Source organism: Varroa jacobsoni, unplaced genomic scaffold, assembly GCF_002532875.2.
Source record: "Varroa jacobsoni isolate VJ856 unplaced genomic scaffold, vjacob_1.0 scaffold_590, whole genome shotgun sequence".
NCBI lineage: Eukaryota > Metazoa > Arthropoda > Arachnida > Mesostigmata > Varroidae > Varroa > Varroa jacobsoni.
In genome coordinates, this window is record NW_019213492.1 from 65,684 (window position 1) to 79,003 (window position 13,320).

At 43.8% G+C, this 13,320-nt stretch overlaps 1 protein-coding gene across 7 annotated transcripts in view; it reads right to left on the reverse strand.

Moving 5' to 3' along the window:
• Positions 1-10: 10 nt before the first annotated feature.
• Positions 11-13,320, reverse strand: part of Dab (DAB adaptor protein) — a 45,208-nt gene continuing 31,898 nt past the window's right edge. For 2 of the 7 annotated variants that reach the window (XR_002681172.2, XR_002681170.2), the window contains exons 5-15: positions 12,424-12,537; positions 12,097-12,271; positions 11,453-11,622; positions 9,420-9,617; positions 7,649-7,762; positions 6,900-7,353; positions 6,529-6,739; positions 5,935-6,334; positions 4,153-5,543; positions 1,955-3,725; positions 11-1,377 (exon numbers count right to left, since the gene is read on the reverse strand). Coding sequence is in view for 1 of the 7 variants with exons in the window: in XM_086968821.1 (XP_086824947.1) it covers positions 1,376-1,377; positions 2,296-3,725; positions 4,153-5,543; positions 5,935-6,334; positions 6,529-6,739; positions 6,900-7,353; positions 7,649-7,762; positions 9,420-9,617; positions 11,453-11,622; positions 12,097-12,271; positions 12,424-12,537 (4,659 nt within the window). In the remaining 6 variants the exon portion in view is untranslated. Of the gene's footprint in view, positions 1,378-1,954; positions 3,726-4,152; positions 5,544-5,934; positions 6,335-6,528; positions 6,740-6,899; positions 7,354-7,648; positions 7,763-9,419; positions 9,618-11,452; positions 11,623-12,096; positions 12,272-12,413; positions 12,538-13,320 lie in introns of those variants that run through there. The other 5 variants (XR_015311641.1, XR_015311640.1, XR_015311643.1 and 2 more) reach the window with 5 other exon arrangements.

Sequence of the window (13,320 nt, forward strand, 5' to 3'; positions counted from 1 at the left end):
CACAACCCCATTTGACTCATTAAAATACCGAACTAATTTTTTATTACTAATATGAATAATAGTAATAAAACAACTAAACTCTATATACAATCAGCGTTGTTCTTCATCTTGTGCAGTCACGTTCTCCGTGTGTGCTCCTTTTTCCCCTATCATGCTCACTACAACTTTGCCGTTGGTATCAGAGGAAGGCGAAGGGGTCGAAGCAGCCCAAGTCAGTGTCCAAGTTTCCATACGCTTTCCATTGTCCTGTGTCCATTCTCTTTTTCCTTTCCAGGTGTTCCCATACGTTTGTGCATGTGCGTACTTGTGTGTGTGTGTGTGTGTGTGGGTGGGGGCGGGGGTGGGGGTGTGTGTCTGTGTTTGCTTATACTTATATAGAATATATAGTTCTTTTTCGTTTGTCATGCTCACCGCGTCAACGTCCTCATTTCAGTGTATTAATATATCAATACCTCGATTATTTTTCTCTAGTTTTCATTTAGTTCGTGCAGTATATTCAGTCAATTGTCTCTCAAGGACTCAGATTATCGCAGTTAGCTAAAATTAGGAGTCGCATACATATATGAATAATTCGTTCATCCATTTATGTATTCTTTTCTTCTCTCCTCAGGACGACTATTACACCATTGATGAAATCAGTATTAAAATATAACATAATCGATTTATCGCGACCATTCGGGTTAGCGGTGAAGATCGTCATCATTATCACCGTCATCATCGTCAGCAACGTCGCTATTTTTATGAAATCAGCTATATATATTCTAGGTCTCGTGCTAGGAGTCAGCCAGTCGTCCAACTGTGTAGTTACGCCTAACGGCGATACCGAACGTCAAACTCAAAGTTGCGTTAGTTTTGTTTTGCTGCTGCGAATTTTAGAAGTGTCCAGACTGTGCCGAGCTCACAAAAACAACGTCTCGTATTGTACCTTCCCCCTACTGATGCAAGCTTCGAATAAAGGCGGAAGTAAAGTATCTATTAGACGATATTTTGTGAAAGCGTCAACGTAAGCATAGTTTAATCAGTACAACGTAAAATGTGGCCGTTTTACCTTGGTATCTGGCTATTATGTATATAGTTGGAATTAGTAATAGTAGTTTCAGTATCTTGCTATGTTTCGGAACTGTACGTATGAAATCTTCCTGTTATTTTCTTTCACCAAATCCTTCGAAGTACTACTTCTTGCTCTCGATTCATCAATAGATCATCAATTTGTCAGTAGTTGGTGCGCACTTTGGGTTGTTTTTGGTTTTTCGCGGACTTCATAGTCTGTTGTATTTCTTTTCTTCTACAGCAACGGCAACTAAATAGGCAGCTGTGTGCGTGCGTGCGTGCGTGCGTGTCTTACATTCTCAGTCTTATCCGCTATGTACGTAAGTCCTGAAAAGTACAACGCATATATTAGCGGTGGAGTCGTAAATAGATAGTGCTCAAGTAGATTTGTATCTAGAGGCACTCAATTGAAGCTGCACAATAGTTGTGTATGTGGCTTGTATGAGGAGCGGTGAACCAGGCTAAAGTTTACCTGTTGATCAGCTCGGAAACACACGTCTGACATACACAGCAATAAGACGAAGCGACATAGATTTTGACACGCAGAAAAAAATTGACCTATCTCTTTTGGGCAGCATAGGAACGAAGACAAAAAAGCGACAAAATAACTATAATCATGTTATTTCTATCAGACACACGTCAAGCGAGTACCGTACAGTTCGGTATACGAGATGCTGAATGACCCGAACACATCGAGTCGACGCATGCACGCGCAAAGTATGTAGCAAACAGACAGCGAAGATAGCTTGGGGTGCACAGAGTGGGCAAATATGGAGATATTTGAAAACAATGTAAAGTCAAATTTAATCATTGTGCGCATCAACAGACCTCGCTCTCAATAAGATCATAATAGAAGCAGCTCCAAGTAGCTTCTATATAACGAATACGCCACTTCTTTACTCACGTATAAGCAGTCCTATTGTTGGCTATAAATAAAAGCTTGTACACGCAGCCCAAACGAGATATTCTAGGCACTCCTGTTCGTAGACACTTCTACCGATGTAAATACATGCGGTGGTCCCATCCTCCATCGACTGTCGAACGTCAGATGCAAACGTCTGCGTTGCGCATGCAGTGTTGAAGGATAATAGATTAATGAATAAAATAACTAAACTTTTCCATCGTGCTTAGACAATTCTATAGTAGACATGCCCGTAGCGATCCGAACGTTACTCGTTGATGCGGACACACACACGAATCGATGCCTTCAGATCGTTCGTTTATTTGTTTGTTTGTGCTACCTACACCAAAAGGAGTCAATTTGATGTTGTTGACCCGGTGCGTCAGGGCCCGCCGAACTATTCAGCATATTGAAGAAGTCCTCATTGAACGGGTCATCTTTTTTGCTGAAGATACCACTGGGAGGTGGGCTAGCCACACTAACAGCGGGTTGAGTCTCATCGTTCTCAGGAAATACCGCAGGAAAGTGAGTGACGAATGGCGTGTGGCCGAATGGGGCACCACCAGCGGATCCGTTTCGGGATTCCAACGCACAGCTTGTTACTTTAGGAGGTAACTGGTTAGGGCCAGAGGGGAAAGTTTGTTGTTGCTGGGTAGGAGGATGCTGCTGGCTAGCCTGAAGCTTCTGGATAACGGTACCACTAGGACAGGAAGAATGCTGATGAACATGAGACAGAACTGTGGGGTACGGCGATACGCTACCCGTATTACTACCGAAGAAACCTTCGTCTCGATCTTTATCGCTGTCAAGCACTTCTGAAGACTGGACGACGAACGTCGTCCCGCCCTGGTTGGACAGCTGATTCAACGCCTGCTGTTGTTGCTGTTTGTTTACACTAGGAGCAGCAGCAGTTACTTGTTCGGCAAAGCTGCCCATACAGAACGGGTTTGCTGCGGTTGAAACACTTAAATGAGGATGGGGCGTAGTCGCGGCCTCACTTCGATGGCTTGTTGCAGCAGCATCAGAGGAAAAAGGCTCAGGGTCGGGAACTGACACAGGCTTCGCTGGGCATTGGGGGGGCGCATGAGCGGGCGAAGGTGGTATGACAGCTACAGGCGAGGCAAAGGTTACCGCAGGGGCTACAGGTGCATCAAAAGCGAAGGGAGGAAAAGCGGCTGGAGGAATAGAAGGATGGGAAGTCGCAGTAGTAGCGGCAGTAGTAGTGGCGGTTGTAGATACTGCGACAGAGCCCTGGCAAGACGATCCAGAACTCGGGGGTCGGGTAGGATTTGATGGCGCAACGGTTGGCGGAGGCGATGAGGAGGTGAGGTCGTTCTCCGAAGAGGAAAGACTCGAGCCCGACGCCATCGTCACAAAGCGATCACTTGAGGGACTCGATGCGGCCGAGATGAACTCGTTTGTGGCCGTTGTGGCTTCACTCGGCGAGCAGACAGAGTTATCGTTGGAAGAAGAAGTTACCCCTTTCTGACCACGCAAGCCAGAGCACACCTGTCCACTGTGGCTAACATGAATCGATACCGGCTGAGGTGCGATTGTGGTTGTCGAAATGGGTGGGGTGTTGAAATCTTCTGATGGTGTGGATTCGGTGCTCAGCGCACAGAATGGGTTACTCCTCATGGCCGCGTTTAGCATCGGCGGTCGCTTTACCGATCCCGTTTCGCTGCCATTACTATTGCTGCTCGCGGTGCTTCCGTGGCTCATCAAAACGGCACCAGCTCCAGTGACGCTGCTGCTACTAGGAGCGTCGCCAGATCTAGATTATAATAATGATAACATCATTACACAACGATCGCACGAACAGATACAAAAGAAAAAGGGAAAATATTTTTATTATCTATTAAAGTTGCTTTTGAGAAAAGTGTCCCCTTGTAACACGGAAAGGTTGAGTTTTATCTGACTGTACAGCCTCATGTGTTATAAAGAAGAACCACTGCATTTGTAAAATCAGTTTTTATCGGTGGGCATTGAAATCAAGAGTATAAAACATATTCGGACTAATTGTAGTAATATTATTTAGCTCACAATTATTTTGCATTTAATTCAGTCACTGTCTACCGGTAGAGGAATCTATGACGGAAACGTCTGTTTTACTGCCCTATGTTAAGCAGTGGGCTGGGTAGTTTTGCGTCAAGGGATCACACAAAACAACTAGAACATATATAAAATACTTGTTTACTTACTGCACGTTTGACTGAGTAGGAAATTGTACGTCGAAATGGGCTTCAAATGCGACAATCGACTCTCCGAAGAAATCGTTTATTGTAGTCTGTGTATTGCGGCTCTTTGACTGAGGCTGAATTGCACGAGGTGAGCTGCCTCCGGAACAGATAGTCTGCGATAGGGGAGCTGAGCTGACAAAATTGCTCTCGAATGTTGATTCGAAACCAGTGTTTGCGGAATTTGTATACCTTGTGTTCGTCGCCGAGCTATTCACAGACTTCGCTGTAATACCTGAGTCTTTAGACAATAGGTCGCCAGTTAGTAAACGCTGACCTGGCGGAATCGTCTCCACCTGGGTTGATGACTGCGACGGTGCAACGACTCCAGCTGGCATAGAGGCCGACGATGTCCCGAACGCGTTAAAGTTTGCAAAAAGGTCCGCAGACTTTAACGCTCCTGCAGCATACACCGATGAAAATAGCGACGATGGCGCGCTGGAGGCTGCCCCTGCCATCGAACTTATGCTCATCTGTCCAATCTGGCAATCACGCGCTGCCGGCTGCTGCTGTTGTGTTCGAGGCGGTGATAACGGGGGTGGTAACGGTGGAGGTGTTGCCGCGGCCGCTTGTTCCTCCTGTTTCAGTTTCTCGAAGACTGCATACTTATCGGCAGGTGGTACACTGCCGACGGCCATCGGCGCGTTCACTGCGGCAACGACAGTAGCAAGATTGCCAACGGCTGATTGATTCCGCTGCTGCTGTTGCTGTTGGTGATGGTTTGACATACGGTTTGCGGATACGGTGGTTGACGAGCCAATCGTTGGCATGAAACGTGGAGAAGCAAACTCGCTGCCACTGTGAACCGTCGACGAGCCGACAGCGCCAGCGGCACGCGTCGGTTCTGACATGCCGCTTCCCTCAGAAGCGACTACAGCCGATCCAACTGCACCGCCAGCGGCAGCTGTTGAACCGCTTACCGCTGGGGGTATTTTGACTAACGGCGCAATGTCAAACTGCGTTGAATGATTCGTTGGAGGCGGGTCGAACAATTCGGTACTTTCCTGCGTACGGCCTCTCGATAAATTTGACGACGACGCCACAGATTCGAAGGAGAATTGCGCCGCTGAAAAGTGTGCTTCACGCTGCACACCCTGATGTGCGTACGGCGCGTGGGATCCCATGCCGCCCAATGGGCCACGATGAACACTAGTTGATCCCACTGAGGCTCCTCCATCAAAATGAAAATCATCAAAGACACTATCAACGGATGCCGCGGGCGCCACTTGCCCGATGAGACCTGAATTTGGACGAGCGTTCTCAAAAACAGCGTTGAACCGACCGTTTCCTTCCACAGATGTCCCTGACACAGGAACAGCCGTAGCCGATAGCACCCCGCGATTCGAGGTCAACTCCTGGAACCGCCACAAATAAAAACAGCAATATTATCACAACTGCACTACAATAGTACCGTTATTTCTGCGCACGGTAACAGTCTCTAATAAGAGTCTAATTAGCGGCCTTTTATGGATAGGAAGAAATGTTGGGGACTTCGGTTTGTTCCGATTGCTTACGCTTTCAAATAACAGGTAGGATTTAGCCGTATTTGCAACAAATAAGGTATATTATTCGTCCATGTTATGATGCAGTGGTTAGCTGTTTGCCTGCTAAACCCAGAGAGCCAGTGATCTAGGTTTGAAACCAATCGTAGACACGCTAAATTTCATCCTGGCAGGTTGTGGCGGCCTTTTGTTTTATATCTCTGCCTCATCGTTAATTGTGTCGTTTGATTTTGAAGTTACTTACAGTAGCATGCTCTCGGCTACTGGAGTATGGTCTGCCTGAAAGCAACTCTGATACGGACGCGCCGTGTACACTTGTCCTGGCCAGCGATTCAACAAGACCGGTCGCTAAGACGCTGTTAAGGTTGTTGCTGGCGTTATGAGTATTATATACAGTCATAGTAGCCCCGGCTGATGAGGATGATGAAGAAGAGGTAGTGGTGCTACGTAACGGCTGTGCCCCTCGTTGATGACCGCCAACTGGCGGAGGAGGTGGTAAAGTGGCGGACATGCCGCTTCCACCGCCAGCAAGAAGGCTCGAGCCCTCGAAGCTAAACTGCGTCTGGTTCAAGGAAGCAGGCGGTGCTATGGACGAGCCACGCGACGTCGTTTGAGAGAACAATCCGGTAACACCAGCACTTCTGCTATCAGATAGGAGAAAGAAAAAGCATATGTTTGGTATCTACGATGTTTTCTTGTACGATTCAGTAAATCATGTATTCGAAGTAGAAATACTCTTATTCTATTCAGCTAAAATACCGAATTTGAGAATGCAAAAGGTGAAATATTAACTAACACTTAATCGGAATGACTAAGTGTTGTGCCATAGAGAACAAACCTCTGCTGTTGTTGCCGTTGCTCCTGCTGCTGCCCGAAAGAAGCCGCTGGGGGACCGCCATCGGCCAATGACCGTGCTGTTGCGGATGCCGACGGGCCAAAGTTGTCATCAAACGAATCGCCGAAGCCGAAATAAGATGACGTTGTAGACTGGGCAGTGAAGTCAGGGGCTGTCGAGTTCGATTCTGCCCAACTAGCAGATGGCATCCCCCCTATATATAACATTACAACGACAACAAGGAGCAAAATTTATCAATAATATTTATTACATATATATGTTGTCCGATCGTATTTGTTCTTGTGCGAGCAAATTACCTTTACGTAAATGTCAAAAGGGTTCATTCAAGTTCTTTTTCTCACCTTCGAACTCACCTGGCGTAAAACCTTTTGGCAACGTCATAGAAGCAGTAGTTTGTGGTCCCTTGGCAAAATTGGAACTCGCATCCAATGAGGATGCTCCTACTCCCCTTGCCAAGGCCGCGGATGTAGCCCCTATAGTCGCCGAAGATGATGAGGACGTGAAAAGGTCCGCTGAGGTAGATCCTCCGCCCTGGCGAGTTTGTGTCCTTTTCGGTGTCGAGGGCAACGAACTCGTCGGGGGAGGGGGCAGCAGAAGTGCGCTCTGGCCACTAATCGAAAAACAGCCCACAGACATTGAGGGATGACTCGTCAGGTTAGCACCGGTCGTTTGAGCTGGCGAAAAATTACTTGCAGTAGAACTCCCGCTAGTGTGTGGTCCGGCAGACGATACTGGTGGCAGACAGACTTTGTTCGGTTGGAAATACGCTGAAGATCCACTACTTATAGTACCAGCGTTTGATTCCAGCTGAAATTGACACAGGCCACATTTGCACATACCTTACATTTGCGTACAACATACATGCACGTTCGCGTAGGTTCGTATTAACCCATAATGCATGAATTTTAAGTCTCCAAGATGCGTTCCGTAGGTGCAAAAAAAGTAGACGAAAAGCATATGTATAAAAAAAATTTACTGCAGTAAGTTCGACGCGGATGCTATTACATCTGAAGGCAAACGTAGCCAGCAAAAATGCCAAATTTTATTCAAAAGGTTTTCGAGAGGAGAATTTCTTAGGTAATGGGTTGATTTAGTCGCTCACCATAGAACTTGTACTCGCCTGCTGTTGTCCGGCTACTTCATGAGTCGACCCAAACGGATCTGCCCCAAATGCTGCTTCAGCCGTGCTGATTTCCCCCTCTATCTGCTCGATCCCCTATTCGGTCAGAAAATGCATGGTGACAACAACAACGAGACGTACACAGAGACACATACACACGCACATACGCACAATAATCAGTCAAGGTAATCACACACAGAGCCTGAAAACTTTTCAAAAAATTGGCTTGACTTTATTCGGGCCAAATCCGTAACATGTTTTTACTTTCTTCTAGGCACTTCCATATAGGCTAATCTTTACAGCAACTTCCTCTAAAAACCTATGCTTACGGTACAGAGCAGGCTTTACTCAATCCATTCGCTTCATAATTTACCACAGCCTTCCAAAAAGAAATGCGCCATTATGTCTAAGGTTCTGCTCTGTAAGCAAGTACTCTTCGAGTTGAATAGCTGAGATGATTATTTAGAGTTATTCGGAAAGAAAATACGGTTATTTGCTACACCTATTTCGTAGGAATGATCTAGTGCCGGAACGAAGAGTCATACTCAGATATACTTTTCTGAAACAGAAGGTTTTCTGCCTCTATTTTAATAGATGCCGTTGAAAACATCATTATCGGCAGTATCCCAAGCCAACAAGTAATATCGTACTAGATAATATTTAATAATATTTTTATAGTTAATAAATATTTATAACGCATGTTTTTGACGTCAAGTCATAAAGTACAAGACAAAAAAAGTGCAAAATGTTAATACTCTTGAAAAAGGATCGGACTAATAAAACAATAGTATGAAATCTCACTTGTCTATTTTTATTAATAAGGTAAAACTTTTATGTCATTTTTAAGTAGATCTGAAGTAAAATGGACGCTCCATCAACAACTGCGACTTGTTTGTGCATAAAAAGTTTATCTACCCATGCTCTTTTGCCATAGAATCTTACCATCTACCTGTGTAATAAGCGTTGCGTGCACGATCAATCACTGTACGATCTCTCATCAGCTTGTAGTTTTGCAAAATAAGAAAAAGGAAGTTAATGTATTTGTGCCGAAATAACATACACGTTAATGGTAAGTCGGAACTGAAGAAGGTTGTTTAAGCACTGAGCCCAGCTAGTTCAAATAGGCGTATATTAAAAGTATACCCATATAGAACTTCGAAACGCCGCGCGGCCCAGGACACCACGGCGCCCCCTAGAAGCCGTCAAAAAAGAAAATTCTGGCAGGCGACTATTTCATACAGAGAAACAAAGGGCTCGATCGACAATGCACATAATTACCATGGCGCAAAGTGGAACAAGCGGATCAATCTAGCGTAGTAGCAAACAAAGCCATGCATCTGATAAAGTGTTAATAAATCGTTCAAGGAAGCGAATAATTGATTCGCGAAGGCGTACGCTTGGATTTATTAAAACAAATATGTGTCAATAAACTTCAATATATGCGCACATTTCTACGGAACTTATCTTCTCCGATACATAGCATTTATCAAGCATTAAATGTGCATATGATACGTGTATGGCATAAATACGTTATCCATGTAACACAAACGCTGCCCATCTCCATATAAAAGTTACAAAGAGAGCAAAGGGCAGAACGGCCCAAGAGTGCAAGCCAGCAGGCCATTGTAATAATCTAGAATCTGGCAAATGAGCCGACTGAGTAGCGGTAACTAAGAGAAGGGGACAGGCAGAAGAACATCCGGATCGGCAGACCGGTAACCAATTAAACACACAGACAATGAACAAAACAAACCTGTTGCAAGCAGTCGAGCTCAGTCTGAAGATCGAGGAGGTCGTCGACGACAGCAACGTCCGGTCGTGAGCTTTCGGTTGATGACTGCCCCTTACCAGCAATAGCGGTAACCATCGAATCGACGTTAACATTGTTGGACACCGGTCTAGCTGGGTCCAACAAACTTCCATCGATACGGCCATCCTCATGCCCATTCTCCTAGATGTGGGGGGATTGGGGGGAGCAATTATAGCTACCACGAAACATATCCATGCCACCGATGACTACGATGGACAGAGTATCAACAGCCGCTAAAGAAAGAACCCAAACTACATAGCGATCAATTCACTGCTGACTCGTTACATACAAATTACTAAACACCACCTGTGTAAGTACTGATAATGCAAAAATAGAAAGCTTTTTTCCACACGATGCAAATATCACTTGCAACACTAAGTTCATTCGTCCATACCTGACGTTATAGAGTATTTTGCTTTTTCAAGGTAGCAAACTGACACTTTCAAATACAAACGTATACTCAATCGCTCTGATTGAATATAGTATAAGTGGTTTAAATTAAGCCCAAAGTCAAATTTGGTGTTAATAAGGTGTTTGATATGGAATCTGTTGGAAATGTTTCAAACTTACAAAACAGTTATCTGTTTTCTTCGGGTATGTAACTATCTGTAATGTATAATTGATTCCGCTTTAACAAGTACATCTGAAAATTTCTTGGCTGGCAATATACAATCGGTCACAACATGCACTGGCAATGACAGTTACAGGTTGTAATGGTCGGATAAGGAAGGGCTACCGCCTTGGATTACGTAAGCTGAGGTACATATAGCTAACTGGGCTACTTCTATTCGAGAAAAGCATTTGCTAGCTATCGCAAAAAGCAAAAAAATCTTTAATCCGCTCAGTCTACAAGGAACAAAACGATTGCACTACCACAGGCAGTACTGACAAATAGAGTAGTTCGATTATGCGGAAAAGTACTCAAACAATGCATTACCAGGCAGCGCATAAGTGGACTAGAAAATTTGTCACTGGCTACTCGAAGCCTATGTCGGCGAACAATAATATTACCATAGTTTCAACACGGTGCGTCATGTCTATAGAAAAAGTCTTGTTTGACAAATTTACGTAGGGTCCATGGGGTAAAAAAATTGATCTAACTAACGTGTGACACTAGAACGGACAAAACTATTAGGCATGCGACGTAAGTTTCTCATCTTTGTTCTGCCATTTTTGCCTGTTTACCTGCCTTATCCATAACACGTTCTTGTTTTAATCAGTAACAATTACCACTTGGCCCAACTCGGAACGACTATATATATTACAATTATAATAATAAACGGCTCAATAAAGAACCTGCTTCTACAGCTGGTAATCCCACGAACATTTACGAAATGATAGTTCCCGTACTCAAGTCAAAATGACCAAATTTAGTAGAGTATCGCTGGACTCTCTACGCTTTTTTCGATGTAACTTCAGGTTGCAGTGCCGAACAGAAACGTTTAGCCTAGAATTTCGTATTTTTATAGTTATCAGCCAGTCTGAACGGGTGGGCAAGCGATGCGTTCCTTAGCCTATAGTCAACAACGGTGTAGTACATACAATCGCTTGCCACGCCTAAGAATGAACATTCTCAAATTCGAGTAAATTTCTAACAGCTGAGCACTTTCAATGAATTTTTTTTTTTTAAATAAAACTATGCTTTAACGAAATCGGGAGAACTGTACCATTATAACAGAAACGATTGCTGCGCAAAATGTGGCTAGAGAAATAAGAAACACACAGTGGTCCGATCGAGTACGAACATTGTATGCCTGTTCAAAAGAATAGGATAATGAACTCAGGAAAATCAATAAACGCTTTTCAGCAAAGGCAGTTAGCTACCTATCAGCGGTGCCTTCAGATATTGGACCGCTTCTTTGTTGCTATATGCCACCTGTGTTTCAACAACACTGATTAGCTTGTCACAGAAATGAACGTAACTTGTGAATTGTTAAGCCTACGCTGTGCTATTTATTTTCACTGCTCACACTTACATGGTTTGCAGAGGAGGAGGAGGACGAATGCCTGTTGCTACTGTTATTAGAGATAGCGTTATTGTTATTAGATCCGGAGGTGTTGTTACTTTGGTGAGACGTTGATCCACTACGTCGCTTCATCTCGTGCTGCTTCATTTCAAGGACCACTTGAAAAAGGTCGCGAAGAGCTGCAATAATAAATTAGGCAACAATAAAATCAGTTCGAAGAAATAAAATGTAATTGACTATTTAACATCTTATTATTGAAGTACCTTTCAAATGCTCGCAAATGGCTGCGATTTTATTTTTACTTAGGACGTTTTAGACTTGCCAGTCGACCTGCGTCCTCGCGCCGTTTGAAGCCACTAACGTCCTAAACAGACTTTGTTTCATTTCTGACCGTTCCAGAAGCAAGTTTACGCTTTCAAGGCCTTTTTTTTTCCATTTTAGTATCTAACGTATGGCATATACTTGTCGAATTATCTGTAAGAGCCATCCTTGAAGGTTTAATAAAATTTCTAAATGCTAGTAAGCAACTATCTTCGGAGAGCACCTTATTTAAATGTAGGTAATTTATTTATTAGACTGGTTGGAAAGACAATTCTTTTCCTTTAATTATGGTGTACATAGACAACAACTATAGTAACCTATAGATTACGTACCGATCACGATCTGAGAGGCCGTTTTCTCGGTTTTGATGGCGATGAACGAATGCCCGCCCAGGGGTGTGCCTGACACGTACCCGAAAGCTCGCGGGTCCGTTTGATCCTGCGAAATAAACGAAATTCGGTGCACGGGATGATGGCACATCAGCTCGTGAGTCTTTTCGTCGAACACCTATGGAAAAATCGAAGACGATAGACGATTATTTTAACTTGTGCAAAATTTAGTCATTAAGTATTCTTACGTATATCGCACGTGTGCATACATAAGCGTAATATCAGATAAAACAGTACTAAGGCTAACGGCTGACTATCACCTTAACCTACTTTGATGCCTTCAAGTGAGACAGTTAACGAGACGCGCTGTTTGTGCTCGCCTGACGCCTTCACCACGGATTTGAGACGCGCCATTGCATCGGCGCACATTCGGTCACCTCGTGCCTGAAATTGTCAGATGACCTTTAGGCAGATCTGATTTTTACTGATCCTTCTTCGATCAGCACACGTATATTTAGGAAACATATCTTTAGAAAAACATAATCAATGTAGATCCTACATCTACATAAAACTTGTGACCAACCCTTCTGAAACTCGAACCCACTTTTTGCCTCGGTATTTATTCTCCTTGTGTTGCCTAACTATTATTTTTTTTTCGATTTTTATTATTGGTTCGTACGCACGATACAAGAGTTTTTCGGGCACGAAAGGGTCAGCTGTTTAAAATGCCGTCAAATGGCGTTTGTTACGATGATTGAATGAACATTAAGTAGTTAGACTTTCGTCTTTTTCGACGGTTTCATAACGAAAGTATAAAGAACGAAATAGAATATATTTACTATCTTAAGCCGGCAGTTTAAATATGTCTTCATTGAATTAGCTTACATTGTATTCACTAATGTTTTTAATCAGTGCACGCAAATATAGAATTTCGAAAAGTACTAAGGCGTTATTTCGAAACTAAGCGGGAATGCCTTAAGGGACAATTCAGTATGATTGCTTTGTAATTATTTAAAAAGTCCTGCAATTGTTACTGCATTAGTTTTCAATTACTTTGGAATAAGGTAGCACTAAATATTAAATGATGGATGCTTTGCACATACTCTACTTGAAGACATCTGTGTTCTCTATTGTTCCGTGGTTCAAGAACTGGTGAGTTCACTTTCTGAGGGATGAGCGACAGACGATATGGAGCATCCAACTCTGCGCGAGACAGAGTAGTATGCA